The sequence below is a fragment of the Sitophilus oryzae genome, unplaced genomic scaffold, assembly GCF_002938485.1.
Source record: "Sitophilus oryzae breed Bouriz unplaced genomic scaffold, Soryzae_2.0 scaffold_2008_pilon_pilon, whole genome shotgun sequence".
Lineage (NCBI taxonomy): Eukaryota > Metazoa > Arthropoda > Insecta > Coleoptera > Curculionidae > Sitophilus > Sitophilus oryzae.
The window spans coordinates 133,782-157,767 of record NW_022146734.1 but is presented as its reverse complement, the minus strand read 5'-3'; the positions used below and the strand labels follow the sequence as shown (position 1 = coordinate 157,767).

The following is a 23,986-nucleotide window of genomic DNA, read 5'->3' as shown; positions in this document are numbered from 1 at the left end:
TACATTTTCCGTGCATGTATATGTTGGGTAAATACAAATCAATGTATATGGTTTATCTACTTTTTATACATATCCAAGGGTTACCCGGTATACATATTTCACCCATTATATAACTGGAATTGATGCAAGAAATATCCAGTTTATCTTCGTCAATTTTACAAAACAATAATAGTTATTATGAAACACTGCCAGTAAGTGGACCGTAGGAGATCAATTGAAAGGAAAATTTAATCGATATCTTCGTGGACGGAGAGAAAAAACATAATTGATCGTCATTGAACCTTTACGGTACTATTTGGGTCAGTGCAGTAGTTTTTAATGAACAATAAATAGCGTTTAATAATTGTTTGGGTCAGAGCATATGGTGCGAGTAATTCATGGCGGAGATAAAATCTAGAATAATGTTTAGAAGTTGCCTTATATTATAGTAGTACGAATCTAATAAAGTTTTATTAGAAGAAAAAATATAGAGATTAATTATAAAGACCCAAATTCGAGCCTCATCATTGGAATCTCTAAAACTAGAAAAGATACAAGGTCGGTTAAATGCGTGATCCGGCTTCCCGTTCCTTGCCGCCATTGCCTTCTGTCCATCCGGTCATCGGGTTGTAAATTGCGTAATAACATTGCCTTTGCTACCCTCTTTAACCATGTCTCTCGGGGTCTTTCTCGTTTCCGTTTTCCAGTTGGAGTCCATTTCATGATATTCTTTGGTAGCCTTGCTTCTCCCATTCTGTTTACATGCCCATACCAGATTAATTGCTTTTTCTTGGATTTCTTCTAAGATGATTATCTCGTTATTAGATGATTATATCGTTATTTTTTTTTATTTCTTCATTTCGCACTTTTTCCAATTTTTATTTTCTTGCCGATCTTCTGAGAGTCCTTTTCAGTTGCTAAAAGCTTTCCCTCCATGGACTTGCTTATCTGCCGTGCTCTTAACTATCGTGTCATATATATGCGAGTTTTTGTTGCGATGTTTACATTTTTTTGCCAAAGAATATATAATATATAATAGTGCCTCTGTAATGCTTCTGGCTTTGTTGATACTGTTGTCGATGTTATTGTCACTTTTTCCATTATTATGTATGTTAGTACCTAGGTATGTGAATTCAGTATATGATTTAATTTTGTTTCCGTTTTTCATTTCTAGCTCTTGTCCATTGTTGCATTGTTCGTCTTGTTCATTGCACAACAATGATGAACAAATTAGTGTATTTTGTAATATTGTTGTCTGCAGGCCATAGCAACTAAAGCCGATAAGCAAGGCAAAGATCATCGAAATCCTACCTTAGTGCCGTAAAACTCTGGATCAGGGTAAATCATACATTGGAGAAATAGAGGAACAGGCATACCAGCCTTCATCCAAGGACCTAATTCTAAAACCACAAAGGAACTGCTAGTGCTTAGCAGGAATAAAGTGTGGTTTAAAACAAATCTCTTGACAGGATATATGCATGTCAAATGCTACCGGAACAAAATCAAGCTGTGCCAAGGTAGTCTTCGCTGCCGACCTTGCGATGAAGATCCTGAAACAGCAGAGCAAACATAATATCACTGCGAAGCTCTGGATCGCAATCGGCAGTTTCTATTTGGGAAAGCAAGGCTAGAACCGGAGAAACTATATTTCTATCCTATCAAGGACCTGCACAAGTTCTTTATTCGAGGATTTTTACTCAACCTAACCAAACCAAACTAACCTGCACAAGTTAGTGCAGAGTACAGGGATAGGAGAGTGGGTGTAGACATACAGAGGGGACAAACAAAATAGGTCTTACAGGTCGCAGTATTTCAGTCATAGGCCGGCCCCGTATTATAAAAAAATATTGTTGTATCTATACGGGGTGTTTCCAAAATCATGTGCCATCTCTCCTGGGGAGATTCCTCTCGTAAAAATAAGATTTATTTTTTATATTAACATAGGTCCGATTGTGCTTTGTTTCGTAGCTACAGGGGGCGAAAGTCTTCATCTTCTTTCGATTTATTATATTTTTCTTAGTGCTATATTACTCTGCATACACTACATACACTAAAGCTTTGCATATACTAAGTGCTTAAAGCGATTTGAATGAAATTTGGGTTATCACTGGAATGACACATTAAATAAATAATTTATTAATTTTATATTTTTATTTTAATTTTATTGATTGTGATTAATAAAATTGCGTTTATCTCATCAAGGAGATCGAAATAGACAAAATATCAAGATACAATTTTTAATCGGCATTAAAAAATGGCTTGCACGCTTTTGCTAATAAGATGAAAAAAAAAAATGAGTGGCGCATTTGTTTTTTTCTGTCGACACTTTTTTAGCATTATATGTATATGTAGCAATATGTAACTTCTACCCTCCAAATCTCATTCGAATCGCTAAAAGACCGTGGAAGAAAATTATAATAAAGCGAAAAAAATGAAGACTAACCTTCTGTAGCTACAAAAGCAGAATCGGACCCATTTTGGTATGAAATATAAATCTTATTTTTACGTGAGAAATCTCCCCACTAGAGATGGCACATGCTTTTTAAAACACCCTGTATGCATAAACTAGAATGTTTTTTTTTTGTAAAAATGACACAAATATGAAACTTTATTCTCTTTTAGCATGTTTTACGGTCGTAATAAAATCCTCTTGCAATTTAATTTTTAGAATAAAATAGTATAATATACACGCAAAATAGGAAAGTTTACAATTCCGAATTTTTTTTTATCAAAAAAGTAATATCTAGAACAGAATCACCCATGTATATAATATCAACAGAATATGTATATTTAATATCTTTCATAAAGAAAGATAATTTTTTGCTTAACATCCGGCAAATTCTGCTGCAATAGAAAGAAGATTGCAACGAGATTAATCTAAACTACGTATATGTATACATATATACATACGCATATTTCCTACTGCGTTTTATATTTGTTTAACGATGCAGTTAATTTGAAATTAGATCTGCTGCAACGTAAAATCTTTTATGCCGCGAGCGTGGCAAAACTAGCGAAAATAAATAAAACAGAAGCTGCAACTCTGCCTTTGGTTTAATTGCCTCCTCTTTGCAACATTTCTCTTGAGAGGATTTTTTCAAAAGCTTAATTAAATCGTGTAGAATGTTGCTCTCGAATTTTAATTATTAACTTCTGCTTCAATACACACCGGAAGTAAGTAATGTTGGGCTTGGGCTATTCTCTAATACACGAGCTCCTCGACTTATAGACTAAGATTATTCGATCCCAGGAACACTTCTACATGGTTTGGTTAGGTTTTGACAAAAAGAAAATTTGAATTTTTCAAAAACTTTTTTGAATGTTTGTCTTTAGGTTTCGTTTTTATTGCAAGATAAAACACTAATTCATCACAATACGCCATAACATTTTCTCTTGCACTGGACGCGCACTTCTCTAGCCATGTTATCATCATCAGCAGATTATTAACATGGTTAGCGAAACGCGCGTCCAGTGCAAAAGTAAAGGGTTTTGGTATATTGTGGTTACTTAGTGTTTTATTTTGCTGTTGTAACACCAAAGGTTCCAACCCCCAACTGTAATATTCATTTTTATGTTCCAATTTCTTTGAGATTCTTTAGAGAATTCAACAAAATGTAATTCAAGTAGGTACTTTACATTTTTCTAGTAAAGTTAGTTTTTATTAAATTCCTCTCTAGGCAACGATTTTATTAAATCAGCAATATCTTTAATTTGATATCTGATACCTCGCGTCGACAATGTGTGGCCATATGTGGCCAATATCTATGTTGCCCTTTCTTAGCAAAAGTTACAAATGGACAGCTCGGTGATTTGTTCTCATATTGAGTTACATACATATAAACCTTTACTATTTAATAGAGAAATCTCTGGTGACAAAAATGCTAACGCGTATAAGCGAAACGCGTAAAACGAGGGACTCCTTTAAGGTTGATTCTCACTATACCTTCCATATCAGCTCCCTTCCGTTTCCCTTCCGTTTACGTAAAATATTATACAATGCACACTATCCGTTCTGTTTCCCTTCCGTTCCATATCCTTTCCTTCCATACATTTTTTTGGCGGACGGACTGAAACGTATCGGAAAGCGTTGTCAAGTTCTTACATTTGTACCAGCTCTGTTAACATTTTGCTGACATTTATTTATTCTTTCACCTCTTAATTAAATCTATTACCCTTTTCAAAAGATACAAATTTTTAAAATAAAACTTTCCTAATGATATAAATTGAACAATAAAAAGTATGGAACTGATAAGGAACGAAAGTTTACGTATAGCGTCAATACAAAAAAAAATACGGAACAGATATGGAATGGAAACGGAAGGTATAGTGGGAATCAACCTTTAAGTAATATCTACTGGATCCTTCAGGGTGAGTCTTAAATAAGTGTAATAATATTTTTAGGGGTATTACATTTCGACCTCAGAAACACGATTATGAGTTTTTTTTCACCAAAAAAATTTTTGGATTTTTTTTTGTTTTTAGTTAAAAAACATAATTTCTTGATAATATGGCAACACAGGTAGTGGTAGTGTATTCAATTTACAAGAAAGAAAACCCAGAAAAGATCCAGTGGTTTTTAAAAATTTCAAAGTAAAATAACTCGTTTATTTTGGACTTATTTGAAAAACGGTAAAGAGAAAATATGTTTCTTTTATAGAGATCCACCAACCCTGAAAATGTATGTATTTAAGATAGATAGATAATATATGAATGTTATACTTATTTAAGACTCACCCAGTATAATAGTGCGTCGGATATCTATAGATTCTTTAAGAAAAACTTAAGAATTTCGTTTAAGTGCAGACGTAAACCGTGTACTTAGATGCATTGCTATAAGCAATGCAGTAAGACATCTATACTTTAAGCAAATATCTGCTGTAAGTCAATGCAATGAAGAATAACTTGAAACTTTTGTTATTTTGGAAAATTTAATCTTGCTACTTTAGGGCTAAGGTTAATGGTATAAAAAGACTTTGGTAGAAATGTAGATGAAACAAAATTAAGAAATAAGAACAATAACTTACCCGCCTATTAGAACAATCCTTTGGAGTGAGGTCAGATGCCACTGTTCCGAAGATTGTTGGCTACAAATAAAAAAAATATATGAATTTCAAAATAATTAGTTATATTTTCTATAAATATAGAAAATTTATTTGCTGCTGGTAAGAAATTAATTTAACATACCGTTACGTAGGTATATAAATAATATCGATTAAAAACCACCGGGCAATTGTTAGTTATCCATTATAATAGGAAAACTTTTGTTCTATTGTGTTGCGCAAACTTTCCTGAATAGGGAAAAAAACAAAGAATTTATCCCCATCGTTCAAACATTTCCAATAAAAAGAGATTGATAGACTATAACGTTCATATTTTTTCATGGTAACAATAAACTTTTAAATGAAAATTTTGATTGGTAAAAGCTAAGTCTAATTGGAAATAGTAAATCCTTAATAAAAAAAATGATGATAAATATTATATACTTAGTATTGAATCCATGAGAGACTGTTACTGTAAACTATTAAAATATGGAAGCAGTAGGTATTGAAAAATATATCAAGCATTGAGGAAAACGACAAACATGTCGATGTGATATTAAGATATTCTTAATTAAATAAAATTTATGAAAATAACAAAGTACTACCAATTCTTGCTTCTTAACAAAAAGGCAGATGAAATGACCAAACAATGGTTATATCAATGTCATTCGTATACCCAGAAGTGGAGCTGCAAAAGCGGTCACAACTGGGGCCCAACAAATATATAGAATTGTGGAGAAATTCACCAAGGGCAAGCGAAATAGTATATAATAGCAGAACTTTCACCAAAATTTAGGGCAGACCTGATAAGCACAGACTTAAAGATTGTCACAGCTTTAGTTTAACAGACATCCAAAGCTGGCCAATCTGAAAAAGAAAGACAGTGTCTTGTAAATTTGCTGTTCATTATATTAGACAATGATAAACCATTGACAAAGCGCTATATGGAGGGTACAATCTCCAAGCTGTTAGACTTTTTGAAAAGGAGACACGGACAGGTAACCTAGAGACAAGAGGAAGATCACAATGGATCTGAAAAGGTCGCAGTGAAAAAGGGCGATAGCTCACCTCAAAAAACCTAATCTAATTCCTGTTTCTACTTACTAAATATCCGTTGGTATATCCATTTCCTCCTACAAAGCTAGCGCATTTACTCAGCTGATCGCAAATGTAATCCGTGTCGTCGTAGCTAGAAAGCGAATCTATGCTACTCTGCGTGAAATCCACCTTATCCGTCACCGTAGAGCTCATGTGGCCTGAGTCTTTACTCAGACACTGCTTGGGTCCGTAGCGGAGCGGAGTCTCTTGCTCAGACTCGTAGCTGGAAGCGCTGGAACTGCTTCCGAACTTGGACCACTTGGAGTTTCCGTTGAAGGCGTCGCTTGAACTGCCTGAGCGAGACAAAGGTTTGTTTATATCAGGAAATGGTGGTCTTGGGTGATTTTTTTAGAAATATATCTTGCATAGTAACTGTAGTAGTTTTCCTTTAAGATTTGGCATTTCAATTTAAAGGTAAATGTACATTCTAAGTCTACATCTGCTTTCCTAATTTTTCGACTATACAAAACTTATTTCCAAAAAACTACCACCATCCAGCTCTACCAACTAACCATTGTATCGGCCGTTTAGCAGTTCGGCAGTCGGAATAATTTTAATCGGTTCGAAAACTTCTGTCATGGCGCTCGTGTAGTAGGACTGGTCCTTTGTCTCTCTACTGCGTTCGTCCACAACTTTGCCATCCCTGGATACTGTCACTTCTTCCTTGATTACAGTCGTACTTTTGACAGATAGGGATGTATCAAGTTTAACAGGCGCTTTCAATATGCCACTAATAACAATAGAAGGCTTAAATTGGGTTTGAATCGATAGTTTTTAATCGGTAAATATCCGTAAGAATTTGATACAAATATCTGGATTTTTTGGTTTTAGTGAGCCTAACGTCCGTGAAACTACACACGGAGCACCATAAAAATGGACAGCTTAAGGTTGTCGTTCAATATGTTTTGTTCTATTGGTTCGATTTTGGTGATTTTTTAGCAATATGTAGCTAATTTATTTGACTTTTTTAGCCTCTTTTAAAATTAAAAAATAAAGTACACTACTGTTTATCACACCAGAAAAAACAAAAAGTTGAAAAAGTATAATAAGTAAGAAATATAAAGACTACTTTATCATTATGGTGTACCTTATTTCGATGTTTTTTTTATTCATCTCAACAGATTTTTTGTTCGGAGATATTCGCTTTTGAAGAAGACAGTGACTGAGACTTGTGATTGAGACAGTTATTGAGACAGTGACTGAGAAGAGAGTGATTGAGACATTTCAGACTTATTTTTCAGACATTTCAGTATTAGAAACATGCCTTTGCCAAAACCAAGAGGTTCTAATCAACACACTTATAAATAGTACCGTATGATCGAAAAAACGGCGTCCCGTTGGCTGGGAAATGACCGATGAAATGACGAGAAATGAAGATCGATGACATTTCCTATGTAAATTTACATATAAAATGACAGCGATCTTCATTTCATCCCTGACGCCGTTTTTTTTTTGGATCGTACGTATTTATTCTTTTTGTAATGCCACTGTCATTGAAAACTCTGTAGTTTCACTCACAGTCAGGTTCACGGTTCAGTCTCACTGACCGTTATCTAAAGTCCTAAAACTGCTGAGCTTATATACTAGAGCTGAGCATTCACCCGTGAAGATGGGTGGAGTCAAGCATGAGGTTGGCCACTGGGAATACCCGCATTGGTGCGTTTTATGAGTGGTTGCAATATTGTTAAAATTTCCATACTTGTGAACAACCCGGATTTCCAAACATTTTATGTCGTGTTCCTTGGACCACACATGATCTGCAATGCCCGACTTCATTGTTACATCTCTTTGCGTATGTTTTTTTATGTTCGTCAAGTCATAAACTGCCAAAAAAAATAATAATATGGCTTTTCAATGACAATGACATTAAAAACAAACAGTAAACTCTACTTTATAGAGGTGTGTTGATTAGGACCAAAAGCAAAGTTATTACTGTCTCCTTCAAAAGCGATTATCTTCTTAAAATAAAAGTATTGAGAACCGAAAAAAAAACATTGTCGCGAAAAATGCACTTAGATGAAAAATGCTTACTATTCTACAGGGTGATCCAAACTTTCATCAAAATATCATGAATAGACAACTTTAGATTTTTATTTCAAATTTAAAAAAAATATTAAAAACCAAATAATGTAGCTACGAATTGACAATAAGTCATTAAAACCGTCACACCAAATATATCAAAATCTAAAAGACATGACAATTTTAAGGTTCCCGTTTTATGTTCCTGTCACTTTATATAAAGGCTAATTTACACGTATCCAGTATCTGGCGCCAGTACCTCTGATATGCCAGTACTGACATGTTGACTTTTCCGTACCAATAACTAACACGAAAAAGTGGATTTGGATACTACTGGATACGCGGAACTTTATCTTAATTGGTCAGTTGTTTTCTAGTAATGGTATTTCTGTGAGCTCAGATAAAATCAAAAAATCATTCGTACTTTTAATATCAAACCCTTCACAATATTTAACCATAAAAACCACAATCCAATTACCTATTAATCAGCAGCTTATTCAACAAATCACACGGCGGTACTTGGCCCGTGATCAGGGCCTGTTTTATAGCCACCCCATCCCTGCCTTCCAACGTCACCGGTATGCCGTTAATGTAGAGCACTTCCTCTTCTTTAATCGAAGATTTCTTCTCGCAATCGACTACTTTCACCCCCTTGCCCAAGATGGCTTCCACCGTTTCTTGGATCTCGGGGTCGTCCATCTATGGCCAACTTCGGAGTGCTGGAAATAAGAAGGAATGGTTTTGTTGATGTGGGTTTTGGTTTGGTTTTGACCAGGAATATGAGAGAGCAATAATATATTTGGTTTCGACATTAAAATATTTTCGAGAAAAAATAGTAAAAATGAATACCATTTTTTTCTCGAAGCGACCCACGACACTTGACCCCTCTGTCTCGTACGACACTTGGATCGTTGTGGATAAAGCAACATATTTTTGTGATTAGGGGGGTCATAGTTTAGAGCCAGTTATGTTTGGTTTGGTTTGGGTATGGTAACAAAATGATTGCCATATATTGGCAATAGAGCCATAACTTTGTATTTCATCAACTTTATATTTTTTTTTAATTATGGATCTGGATCATTATTTCACTTTAAAAGCTTATTACTTCCTAAATATAATGATGTATTTGCCCAAAAAACGTACAATAAAAAATATTCCCATTAGAAGCAATGTATTGCACTGAGGTATAAAAGAAAAATAAATGTTTGGTTAATAATAAATCATTGAATTTGAAATATGATTCCAAAAAGTGAATTAAAAAATTCAGGTCCGTATTTAAAAAAAATAAAGCTCACAATGGTATTTCAGAAACATGAGATCGAAAATCTACTAACATTAAATTGTAGATCAGGAAAAATAGCAAAGAAGAAGTGAAATTTATATGTATTGCCAAATCTTCTCAAATAGAGCCAGAAAACCATAAAATCGAGATCGGGAAAATTCTTTTTTCTAACCATCTTCAGAAATGATTCGGATTTTTTTAGCTGTCGAAAGATGACGTTACCTAGGGTTCAGGAAGGCGTAGTCTAACTTTTAATAATCATCTTTTTTGTTCTAGTTTACGAGGTCCCTATACTGTGCAATCTTATATGAGCCGTCCGTCGTGTTTATTTAAATTTTATGCCATATATATGACCTATTAATAGTAGAAAAAATACTTGAGCGTTGTTATTTCCGTATTTCCGCTTCGAAAGTTGCGACGATACAATCCTCTTTCCGCTCACTTAAATATCCACCCAGACATATGTTCGGAATTCAGTTCAGAAGAGAGCGAGACAGAAAGACTGAGGATGATGGATGGATAATTTTGGCTCGAGCCATTCTGGAAATATCTATCGGAAATAAGGTATTTAGCGTATCTGGGCGATGTCATTTCCTCTGAATTATATCTCGCCCATTTGGAAGACACTTCCGGAAATATATCGTGATGCGCTATTTACGAAGAAGGTTTGTCTACTTCCATATTATCAAGATAATAATAATAATAATAATATAAATATATAAATATATTATTATTAATACATCATAAATATGATCATAATCCAATAGATAATTAGTAAAAATAAGCATAAAAAATCATAATTAATAAAATAAATATCTAGAAGGGATAACTATTACATATCCCATTAAAAATATAAAATGTAAAATATCTCAAGTCTCGCAACACAATTTTTCCACTACAAAAAGTTGTGAGGCCTCAAGGTTACTATATTAAACAGGTTGCCTCTTAACTTTTGGACCAATAGGAGCGAAGCTGCAACTACGTTACAGGTAGGGTTACCAGACGTCCGGATTAATCCGGACATGTCCGAATTTTCACTACGTCCGGTTGGGACCGGGCGGATTTTTTATAAGCGTCCGGATTTTAATGTTCTCTTTTTAGAAATGTCACAATAATGCAAAATAATATATACTTTTGGTAGTGGTAGCAATCCAAATATTTCCGATAATGGCGGATCGAGTTAAAAGACACTCTTGCTGTGAAAAAACAGCACGAGTTTCTAGACGTTCACCCGTTCATACACTCACATCGTCTAACGTCGCTTAACTTCGGTGAACTATCGCAATCGAGCGATTCAATACAAATTACTATATTACGAAATATTTTATCAGAAATATTGCCAGATGGAAAAAGAACTTTCTTTTTATTTTTATTCATTCTAAAGACTTTCATTTAATTTTTTGTTTGTTTTGGAAATATAAAGGGAAATATAGGTTAGTCGATATCTGTTTTGAAGCTACGAACGGTTAGAGGCAAATAGAAATCTTCCCACGGATGGGGATTATAGTTAAAACCTCGCCTTCCACATTAACATATTCAAACAAACACTGACACTAACAAGAAAATCTATACAAGCAAAAACTCAATTAGATTTTCCTAGCTTTTAGGCAACTAAAATAAAAGCAAACAATGCTAAAATTTTCCGGTATTTTTATTAAAACATTTGAATGTATTAATACATGATTAACATTTTCGAATATTATCTAAAATGTACAAACAATTAATTTTGAACAAGGCATTATTATAAATTAGTTTCAAAAATAATATAATAATACAAAAAATCTGTGATTTAACATATTTTCAGAGAGATGAGATTTAAGTATCTGAAGTATTATGTATCTGAAACTGTTTTACAGAGGTTAATTCTTCACTTACGATATGAGTCGTACCAAAGTTTATGGCACGAAAGGTTGTGGCTCGCTCAGTGATTAGGTGTTCTGGTGTTTCCCCATTTTTCCCACAGAATCTGCATTCGCCATTGTTTCTCAGCTTCCATCTATTGAGGTGTTCATTGAGAAGACAATGTTCTGTTCAATTGTTTGGACAGTGTTCCAAACCAAACCCCGTATGGGGGAACAATCAAAATTGTTCTTATTTAAATCAAGGAAAATATTTTATGTGTGTGTCTTAGACCGATGGAGGATTCCCATTCCAGGTGACGTTTGTAGTCTTCCAGGTTCTTGACGAAACATATGAAGGGTCGACGGGAAAAACATGATAAGCCCCATATCACTAATTTTACAGGAAAGCACTGGACGGCTGGTGGTTATCAGGTTCTTTCCGTTTATTTTATATTTTTACTAGGCATATATCATATGGTTTAACAAATTATTACAGTGCATAATTTATAAATTTTGTAGGGATCAGTTAGACCTGCTATAATATTGTAAAATCCTAAAATTAAGAAACTGCACTTATCAACCCTTCATATTTAAGTAAAATATAAACAAACTGTTGTTCATTTACAGTTTACTTTGACCACAGACTTAATATGATATTTTTTTTCAAGATAAAAATAAAGTAATAAGTCTGAATCTCCCTGCATAATAAAGAAACATATTGATGATCAACCTGGATCCTGGATGAACTTCCAATATTATAAAAAAAGGTACTGGTTATTTGAAAATAAAATATATAAAAATGGCAATAGTTATGTGCAATTTAAATTAGAAAATGATAAAGGGCCAAATATTTGTTGATGCCCAATTGATATGTAAAATATAAAACGAAATTTTATAGTTTTTTTAAAGTTTTATAGTTTTTAAATGTTTAATTCAATATTCAAAATATTTTGTAATGAAATCGGTGAATATAAGTAAAATACATGCAAACGCCAGAGATGAATATAAAATAAAAGAAGACTGTTTACTGCAAATTATTTATAAACAAATAATGGTATATAATTGGAAGATCAAGGTGAACAAGTTTAGTATAATACCGTGGGATTTTTTCTCAACAATTATTATGTGAAGATGATTTCTTTGAATAATATTATACTGCTTTTAACTAGATACTTTTGAAGAACAGAATTAGACTTTTAGAGGGTAACTTTTTGAGTTAAGGCTCATTTATATTTGCCACATTTGCCACTTCTAATCATCTTGGAGGAATCATCCAAAGTTATAAGTGTAGATTGTCTCTAATTTTGTTTCCTCCAAAGTGTACACCAAAGATGAAGGATGAAACTATTTGATCCCGGGAAAAACTTTTGATGAAAGAATCGTTTCCCGATCTGATGATTCATCCAGAGTGGAGGCTCATTGAAAAATGTAAACAGTTTCGTCTTATTTTTTAGTTTCCCAGTATTTTTTAGTTCATTTCATAGTTTTTTTGTGTTTACTATACAGGTAGTTTTAAAACTTACTTTGTTTTAAACTTACTATAAGCATTATTCATCATATTCGTCCATCTTTATATTTCTTCTTGAACAAGACATCCTGTCATCACGGGTCGATCCAGAGTGGAGATGCAGAGTCGTTTGTGATAAAATAAATTAATAATATTGGATAAAAAAATGTAAAAAAGGATGATTACACTGGATGACTTCACTATTAGTGATTCACTTTGGACGTGCATCAAAAGATACAGTTATTATACCGCTTTGAAAAATAATTGAAAAATTATGTATTAGTTTTGTTTTTTAAAAATTGAGCATTGAAGATTTTAAACATAAGTAGTCAATCTATCTATCCTCCACTATTTTTTGAAAAACAGAAAAAATATTTGTCGAAGTGTTCTTTTTCCAAAATAGTTCTCCACAGTCTCCACGAAGTAATTGGAAACTTACCCCTGTATAAATACGAATGTTAGTAATTATTATAACATTTGCTATTATGTCAAAAAACGATATTTCAATTAAAATTTATCCTATTTCCGTTTACCCATTTCAAAAATATTAAATTAATTAAATACTGCACAGTTAAAACGAATATTAATTCAAAAGTCAATATTTAGATTTATATACTGAAACGTGATGCATATTATAGATTTGATGTATTATATAGTTTCATAAATAAACATACATGTTAACAGTAATTTATATTTATATTCTGGAGCGTGCATAGCTAGAGGAACTAACTAGATATGACAAATTTAAATTTGTCTGTGTTGATTCAAGTATTTAACAGATGATAAATACTGAATCAATATTAAGTTAAAAAATTAGTATGAGAAATGAGAAATATTCAACCATAGACATGCATAAAACTCCCTCTACACCTAACGTTTCAGTTTCAGTTCAGTTTAATATTTACAGGCTTCCATTTAAAAAAAAACACTACTTTAGTGTGAAAATATTTTTAATACAATGATATTTTTTTACGAAATACTCTAATTCCTATTAGATATTTTTTAATATTCAGCTAAAATCTGATTTATGTTGAGCTTTGGTCGTTGCAACTTATTTATTTACATTGGCAACACTGCTGGCGTACCACTAGCATTCCTGTAGTGCCCTCTAGGCCACATTCCCACTTCAACGGTATGTGTACTCGACGCATCTTACGTTTCATACTTTTTCCTCTTTTTTTTGGACTTTCTTTTTTGAATACCGGTTCATTACCAGACCAGTGTTGCCGTGCTGTACCGTTTTTGGATGTCCTTCTTTTCATATTATTTATTTCATATCAGTTTGTCAAGTACATTCATTTTCGAAATCATTTTAAAATTATCTGATTTTGAACAAATTTGTCTCATTTACAAATTAATTTTCTGTGCTAAAAAATTGAATAATCAGTTTTATGCAAAAAAGGCAGACATAAAAAATACAATTAAAAACCAATAGTTTGATAAAAATTACGACTGGCCAAATACCTTTGATGTCTGAGTTATATCTCTATGTCCTAATGTAGTCCCTACATATCATTTATATATAAAATGACATCAAATATAATCAAAAATGAATAGTGTAATAGAAAAATGTAAAGTTTTCAACCATTTCTACGCAAGTCGGTTCATTAAAAATTATTTTTTGAAAATAGATTTGTCTGGATACTTCCTACCTTTTTCGAAATATTATAATATAATAAATAAATATTAATATATCTATCAAATTTCTATGTGTATGTTCAAACTTTCTTAAAATAAGAAAAATAAATAAAAAATCCTGAAAACTCTGATAACTGTAGGAATGCGTCACTATTCATATTTTATGAAATTTTGTTTATACAAGAGTGGTCCAGACTGTTGTATGTGTTTTTTATTTATCTAGTATGAGTTATTACACTCGTTTTATTTGGCACTTTTATTCTTGTATTTGGAATGGGTCCAAATAACATGAATCATTATTACACCACACTAAGGAATTCGGAAAATGTAAAATTTCACTTTTAAAAATTCTCCAGATGCGCTTATTATAATTATTAGTTATTGTTAGCATTTCATCACAATTTATAATAGAAATATTTCTACCTATTAATATTATTATTAACTTTTAAATTGTATTAGAACAAATAATAATGTGTTTAAAATTTTTATATATATATACTAAAATCCTCTAACAATACACTTGTACCTATTGCTAACATTTTCAATCATTGTGGATTGATTACATATTCAGTTACAACTGAATTGAGGCCATTTTATCCTAACCATTTTTTAAATCACAGCGTACATGATTACTTGTGTAATATTTTATTTTACACCATCAACATCCATCATATAAATTAGACATTCGAGACCACCGGAGTAAATTTCGGTCTGTTGAGGGCAAAAGGGAGAAGAAAACACGAAAATAAATCAACAGCTTTGGTATTTTGCTCCCCAAAGAGGCATTTAATTATTTTGTGTGTGTGAGAGTGTATAAAAAAAGGAAAACAGATTTTTTTCTTTACACACTTTTATTTAGTGAAATGAATATCCATGGATGTTTGGTTTGGTTACAATTATTAAACATAGAAAATTATGTAAAAAATACTTAAAACCCTGAAATTAAACTACAAAAATGATTAGGTATCTATAACTATTGCCATTTTCATATACTGTATAATCGAATTAAAATGGAGTCTAGATGGTTTGTAAATGACAATCGATGAAATTCACCCTATAATTTAACTTGATAGCGAACGTTTCCAAGCCATCTTTGACGACGTTTATCGCATGTTATTAAGAATTTGTTACCAAACGTCGTTATTACAAAAAAAGAAGTTGATAATTCTGACATCAGACAAATAATATGGATTAAAGAACAAATCTAAATAAGTCCTGACCTATACATGCGAAACCTGGACACTTAAAGGTTGATTCTCAAAATATCTTCCGTTTCCATTCCATATCCATTCCATATCCGTTCCGTATTTTTTATTGTATTGACTCTATACGTAACCTTCCGTTCCGTATCAGTTCCATACTTTTTATTGTACAATTTATATTATTACGAACGTATTATTTTAAAAATTTGTATCTTTTGAAAATGGTAATAGATTTAATTAAGAGATGAAAGAATAAATAAAAATCAGCAAAATGTTAACAGAGATAGTACAAATGTTAGAACTTGACAACGCTGTTTCCGATTCAGTTCGTCCGCCAAAGAAATGTATGGAAGGAAAGGATATGGAACGGAAGGGAAACGAAACGGATAGTGTGCATTGTCCTATTCATTTACATGATATAATATTTTATGTAAACGAAAGGGAAACTGAAGGTAGCTGATACGGAAGGTATAGTGAGAATCAACCTTAAAACGGACATCATAACGACACTGCAAGTCGCACAACGCTCAATTAAAGGAAATATGCTAGTAATAACCAAGAGAGACCGTAAAAGAGTAGAGTGGATGCGAAAAAAGTCCCAGGTAATAGAGATCCACAGAGTCAAATCCCTCAAATAGCAATGGGCAGGACACTTGACAAGAAGAACAGACAACATATGGACTATAAAAATTACAGCATGGTATCCACGAGGAATTAGACCTACAGGAAGACCGAACCTAGATGGAACCATGATATTAGGAAATTAGCAGGGATAACTTGGGCCCGTATAGCCAACAATAAACAACAATGGACCCAACTACAAAGAGAGTATATGAGGGAGGCTACACCATAATTGGAAATGGTTGAATAAGCTGAAAATGATAATGATGATGAATGAACAAATCTACTGTATACAGTAGAGATTGCTGTAGAAAATACCATCATCATTTTCCGCTGTTTTTAAAAAACCTTTGCAAATTTTTATGACACGTTCATGACTACGTTCTCGTGTTTAAACAAATCCCTAAAACACGTTAAATTAGATCACACTGTAAATAAAATAGTTTATTTATGTTTTGCCTGGTGTATACCGTGCTGGCAACTTTTTCTTTTGGGTCGGCATTTACATGTGTGGAAGTAAATCGCATAGGGATCTTATTAAGTCGGAGTGAGAGAAATGCGACCGACAGAGGCAATGCGCGACGGTGTGCTGTTGCGGCGTTGCCGATACGCCTTTCCCTATCAAGTAAAGTAAAATCACGATCGCAAGCCGCTTATTTTTAAAAGTCCTGTTTTTCAAGAGATAACTAGATAAAATCATTAGACATGTTTCTGAGCATCTGAACTGGAATCATAAGGATATCGTTAAGGTGTCATTTTTTTATAACGAGAAAACAGTAGTAATCGCGATAATTTAAAAACTCAACTTTTTAACACATAAGAGGCCATAACTCAAGAACCACTTTAGATACTGAAACTTTTTTTTATTTTCAAGATCGGATATTTTACAATATGTTTACATAAGAAACATTCGATAAGGTTGTTTTTTCCATTCAAAAATTGTAAACAATCCATCCCTTTACTTTCAGAGCATAGCAATTTTCAGCAATCGTGTAATTTTTTTATTGATAAAGATTTTCACATACTGTCTACAAAGAAAATACAGCAGAAATAGTAACAAAGTTCTTGAAAAAACTACAATCTGTTATTTCTAATAGATTTCGAGATATCGATTTTTGAATTCAGAGTTCTAATAGCGAGTGCAATAAAAATGCAAGTGTTTCTAGCTTGCACTTAAAAAAATTCAAGCTATACGGAAAATTACAACGACTCGTTAATAAATAAACAAATTAAGTATCACGAGACGTAATTAAATCGTGAAGCTGAAAGCATGACGTACACCTTTCCCTAGAACTTTAAGTACTGACAGAGGTATTGATTGGGTCGACCGGTCAACTGCGACAAATCTGCTATATCCCCTTCCACGTCTCTTAGCGATATGCACAGTGTCTCGATTTATTTCATACGTTTGGCAACGTGTTTACTGTCCTCTCTTTGTTCAGTACATTATACACGCATTGTACTCTTCTTACATATGGAAATCTCGAACCAAGACAAACCTTTGCCAGCCCTTAGTATGTCAGGACAAGAGTCAAAATAAATCAATGTTATATGGTAATAAGGTTATATAATCTTTTATATCTACATAATAATAAATTTCTTATTAAATTTTCTCAAAAATGATGAGCCCTTAACGAAATTATTATTTCTCTAGCATCTCTGGAACAAAAAGAAAGTCAAATAATAACGTGAAATTTAAAAAATAAAGAAAACAAAACCCTTCCACGTCTTTTTCTTTGTTTTCTTCTACGAAGGCGCTATTAAAGTAAACGGGTTTTGTGTAAGTTCCGAAGAAGATTTTAAAGTCAAAGGTTCTACCTCGCATTAAATTCTGTTTCAAGCGATCGTTTACGGTTGTACAGCGGAATCCGTTTATTTAAATTTACAACTCATTAAAGGAATTAAAAGCGGGGAACATGATAGTAAAAAAGACTTTTGATGTGTTCTTTTAATTTGTATGGAACACAGAGGTAGATTAAACTGTACCGCATTGCACAAAGGTTAAAAAATTTACCAAATTTTTCGGATTGGGTTGTTTGATTATTGTGAATAATTAATTTGATCTCTCCCACGTATCATGTTTTTTTTCAAATTTTATTAGCGCTATTTCAACAAAAATATCAATTTTTCAAAAGCCTTGCAAAATGGTACGGGTCAGGAAGCAGATCTACGGTCGTAGATCTTGAAGATTTTGCCGGTAAGAGCACAACGGTAAGAGTCACCCGTTTCCTCAATGCTATCGAAAGGTATTAACACTTAACAATTCAACTGTACCATCCATAGGGATGGGGTCTCAGAGTGTGTGGTATCAAAACGGAAATTTTGCCAATTGGGAGTTCGCCACTACAACCAGAATAAGTAAAAATTGACTTATTCAACTTTGTTGGGCGATCCTGTGTATATTTGATATCAATTATACTTTTAGTTACGTAATAGAGGGCGCGATTTTTAAATTAATTGTTGTAAATCATGGACATATTCGGCGCCGGGCTGACTAACTGGAATTTAAATTTCGTGCTGGCAATTCAGGTGGTAGCTCTGCTCTAAAAAATGTCAAGTTGCCATATTTATTTATTTATTTCCTGACATTGTCATTCGTTTTGATACTTAAAAAAATTATCGCAACTTTATTAGAATATTTTAAACGGGAAAGCGGTAGTAACCCTTTATGTCCCTTAAGTGCTGTTAGAAGGTAAGTTTTGTTGATGTAAATAATAACTGTTTATATATTATGTATTTATAATTAATTTATTTTTGTTTCCTAAAATATTTTGATTAAAAGAAAATATATAAAATTGGGCAACGCTGTGCCGGTCAAGCTTAATCACGTGACTAAAAGTTTATTTGGTATGAACTGTATATTATACTATAGCATTAATAGAAAAATCATGTCCTCGGAATGTCTTCGGTCCTATGTCCTCGGAATGTCTTTATAAGAAGAAAAACTTTTTTATAATATATATTTATGAAGAATGCACTTTTCTTAAAATGTCAATAATAAAAGTGTTTCCTCTTGTAAAGACAATACGGGGACATACCGTATAATGACTGTGGTTAGTTTTAATTTTCGTTGCGAAGCATTTCTGTAAATAAATGTTATTCTGTGCAATAACGAATACCAATTTCTTAAAACGTAAACTTCGAAAAAAGAATAATATACACAAGTCTGTATACAATGTCGAATAATTCTAAACAGACTTTATACTTTATTTCGTCCATTTCTATTATTGAACTGGGTCAACTAGTGGGGCGACCGCTGCCTGGCCGAAACAATCCATTATCGTTCGCTCTCATTTATTGTTTAAAAGGTTTTTCTCCATTTCCGCAAAAAGCGGAAAACTCGTTCGTCAATTTCTTCGATTTGGTTCCATTTCGGCCTCCTACATTTTTTATTGTCATCATAGAGGCTTGTATTTTTTACGATCTCGTCAATATGTAACGAAAACCTTTTTTTTGTATTGACTAAGAGTGGGTCCCAGGTGGGACCTATTGCGAAGTTTCTACAAGCTCTTTAATAGCAGAAGAGCATTAAAGTTCACCATCAAGACCCAGTCTGTTAACATAGGCCGCTATGTCCGATGGTGATATGTCTCCTAAGTCTGATAGATCTAGCATGGGTTTGCCAAACATCTTAAACTTGGTCCTGCTCCGCTAGGGTACACATAACGTACTTCATTGTTTCGCCATCTTCCATATACAGAGTTGGTATTCGGCGTTTTCCACCAGTCCACCTCTGTAGGTGTGATTTCAGCCGGCAGTGGCCCGTGTATACTGCAGTGAGGATACGCACTCCATTCCTTCCAGCCTTTAGGAGTTCTGCTGTTCTACGTTTGGATGGCCCTGCTAGGATTTTCTTGGCATGTTTCATTCCGGGATTGTCATTCCAGTTCCGAAACGTCGCCCCCTAACCCATTCACAGAGTCTGTTTCTTGCGAGATTTTTTGGAACGCTAAGTGTCGGTTCTGGGCCCACGAATGGCGAGCCTGCACCAATTTTGGGGAGGGAATCAGCACGTTCATTTCTCTCTAGCATTCTACTATTGCGCAGGAATTTACTGCATCGGTCCAAAGACTGAGATCTACCGCAGTCTTGGAAAACATACCACAATTTTCCAAGCTGATCTATATGCTATTGAAACATGTATGCAACTGCTGGTAGAACAGCAATACACCGGGAAAACAATAAGCATATTTTCGGATAGGCAAGCCACGTCGAAAGCACTTGAGGCAACGAAAAGCACGTGTATGACGATTCTTCATTGTAAGAAACTACTCAATATATTAGGAGATAGGAACAAAGTGTCGCTAATACCGGGACATCGTCGGCCTAGAGGGAAACTAACGCCTTACCTGTTCAATCAAAATGTATCAAGTAAAACATTGTGTGTAGACAAAAAAAACGTTTTACTTGAACTGATTTAAGACGGAAGGCGGTAGAGAACAGACAGTATCATTCAGTTTTACAACAAAACTGTCGTTTTGCCTACACGGAAAAAAACATAAGTAAATTTACAAAAATAATATGAATATATTCCAGCATCTTTAATAAGCGACTTTAAAAATCGAATATAATTTTGTATAGTTTTACAAAATTATTTAGAGATATTTCATAATTATTGCCAAATGAATATTATTTTCACAACTGACATTGTCTGTTTATGAATGAAACTTAAATAGGTACAATTTTGTAGTAAGATTCCATATTTATTTTTTTCTTTTCAACTACACTAGACATAATGAAATAATGTATAAAAGCAGGGCTTCCTCCTTCCTCCATGATACACAAGCTATCGACTATCGTCTCCTCTAGTCGGCCTGGGTCAACCAAGTGGGCTAGATCTCAGGGGAGTAGGAGTACGGAGATATTGAGCACGAAGGATTTGCTCCAGAGGAAGCAAAAGCGAAAACACTCCTCGAGAAAAGGGCAGAGTAAAGAAACCAAGAAACAGCCTGGTGCATTTCCACCAAAGGGCAAGAGAGAGAAAGAGAGAGCGACAACCGCATGACCTATGCTCCGGCAAGGAGATAAAAAAGCCAGGATGGAAAGCCGTCCAACACCGGGAGGCAAGCAGGGACGTATCACCAGTTTTACCTCACAATAGGAATTGACCGCAGATCCAAGGAAGCGATAGAGAAAGAGAGATATAAACCTTCTCCAGGCTCAGAACTCCAATGTAAGGATACCGAGCTGTCGAAGCGTCAACTTGAGGGAGGAGGGCCATTGTCAGATCCATTCAATAAGAATTGACCTCAAATCCAAGGAGGATATATCCTCTATTATAGATCGGGGACAACACCGGTATGAGGTCTATGGAAAGAGCAAGTTAAGGAGGTGGAAAAAATGGAGTTATATGCTCCAGCCTCCATCTCACGGGTACCTCACCCGGAGACAAGCTCTCCGACTGTCGGGCGTCGGTATAGAGGACTAAACTCCAACCGTTGAAGGGTGTAGGATGTAGATAACATTGTCCACTCCTTGGAGGATGAACATTAGTTGTCAGAGGAGGATGGAAAATACCCTGTCCCTCTTACAACAGGAAGATTCCTATGTATGATGAGTTATAACTGAAGAACGGGGTTTAAAAAGATTACAATATATCTTTAAGATCACGGTTATATACATTACGGTCACGTGTGCTTATAAGACAATAAGACCTAAGACTAGCCTGCTGCCTCGTATATGTCGAGGTAGCTGAATCGTTGTTTGCAATATAGTACCAAATTAAGTTACGTAACAAATTAGACAATTTTTTTATTCCGCCTTAGTGCACTGTAACAAAAAAACGCTGTCTACAATAATCAAAACCATTACCTCTAATTTAACGTAATTGTGTATCTCTGAATGGCAACGGTTAACAATACGATTCATTAATGCGCAGAGCGATTTGTTCTCTCCTAATGAGACCGTGGGACCTGGATCCGTCCATCCATCCAATACGCCCAGTTGCAACCTTGAACATCGGCGAAAATTAACGCATAACGTGCCCAATTGGCGCTCTAAATACTTGATTAAGCGAATTTTTCAATTGAATCGTTAAATCGAAACCGTCCCCCGTTTGAATTAACTGGGAATTATTCATTTGTCGGTCCGGTAAATTTTGTGAAAAAAATGTCAAGTTACAAAATAAAATACGTACCAAGTTGTAACTGTGACCAGAAATGGCTTACGATGTCAAACGACACAATTTTTGATAAAAACTGCGTTATTTTACAAGGTACCATTACAGTGTCACAATAAAGTCCGCACCATATGAAACTTTTATATTATTTATGGTTTTAGGTGAAATTTGATTCGGGCGATAATTTCTGATTTGATTTACATTAAAAATAACAAGAAAATGGACTCTGTGGCCCTCTGTACCTCTAGTATTATGTATATTTACATAATAAATGTTTAAAAAGCGGGTTTCCTGGTCAAATTTCGAATAAATTAATTTGAAAATTTTGTTTATTTTTTAATTTTGTGAGGTGATATCATTTTTATACATTTTTTATCTCTAATTATCAAAATTAAGTTTAGATTTCGTTTAAAAATCAGGCCTGCTGTAGTAGTAAGTTGTTAAACTTTTTTGTAATAATTTTTGTTGTATTTTTTTTGTAATAATTACTTTCATTTTAATTTGATCAGAGATTATAAAAAAAATATTTATTTTTAAAATGATTTATTTTAAAACTAAATAATTTTTTTTTAAATTTTCAAATTTGAATAACTCGGTTATTTTGGACTTATTTGTATAGAGTCAATATCTAACCAAACAATTCGATAAGTAGTAATAGCCTAGTTATAGAATATATATAGTTAATAAAGTTTGATATATAGTATTGTGCAAATAAGTTTCTAGCATCTACAAATCTGAATTTTAGGAGTATGATGCCATCCATCTCCATAAAAGTACTTCATACTTTGCCTTCTTACTTTGTATCACTATTTGTCTAATTTTTACAAGTAAGTTTGTTTTTCTTTAAAAACTATTAACATATTCAATAAATTTAACTGAATATATGACCGCTAAATATCTGTTAATGAGTGGTTAAAAAAATTGCCGCTAAATATTTGTTATGGCGTCTAGCACGAGAATTGGCTGCTACTGGTTAAAAATTTCCAAATTTTCTTTTTCATCTAGATGGCTGAAAATTGGTAAGCTTATATAAAATTAAAAAAGAAACGCTTTTTTCAAATACAGTTTTTCGAAATTCTGAGAGCAAATTGCTTCGGGAAAATGATGGTACGGTGCTCGACTTGGCGGGGACCACTACCGTGACCCAGGTAATAGAAGTACCTATTTTAAAGCAATTTTTTAACCAGGCTACAATTTTTAGCCGACCATACCAACAGGCATGATAGGCTATTAAGATCGACAATTTTTTTTTAATTTCACTCAAAATGAGTTATTTGGGTCATAAATTACCTAAATACAAAATATTTTCATCGTGTCTGTCTGTCCGTTTGTCTGTAACACGATAACTCAAAAACCGCTAAACCGATTTTAACCAAATTTGGCACAAAAATACTGTGGCACCCGAGAATCTGGCCTTTAGTTTTTGGTGAGGGTGGGGGATTGGTAAGGGGGTATGGGAGGGGGTTAAAAATTTAAAAAAGTCGTAACTCCAAAATTACAGTAGGTAGCTAGCGAAACGCGGTTTTCAATTTAAGATTAGGAATAATATTTGCAACAAAATTTGTAATAACATCAAAATCAAACTCGCAGTTTTTGAGATAAAAAAAATTGGAAAAATTCCTTTACTTTGAAACTAAAAAGG

The 23,986-nt window shown here is 33.5% G+C and overlaps 1 protein-coding gene across 1 annotated transcript in view; it reads right to left on the bottom strand.

Annotated features, from left to right (window-relative positions):
* Positions 1–8,865, bottom strand: part of LOC115884012 (ras-GEF domain-containing family member 1B-like) — a 30,271-nt gene extending 21,406 nt beyond the window's left edge. The window contains exons 1-4 of the mRNA XM_030902448.1: positions 8,614–8,865; positions 6,629–6,846; positions 6,123–6,409; positions 5,004–5,063 (exon numbers count right to left, since the gene is read on the bottom strand). Of these exons, the coding sequence (XP_030758308.1) occupies positions 5,004–5,063; positions 6,123–6,409; positions 6,629–6,846; positions 8,614–8,834 (786 nt within the window). The 5' untranslated portion in view covers positions 8,835–8,865. The remainder of the gene's footprint in view (positions 1–5,003; positions 5,064–6,122; positions 6,410–6,628; positions 6,847–8,613) is intronic.
* Between the last annotated feature and the right edge of the window lie 15,121 nt (positions 8,866–23,986).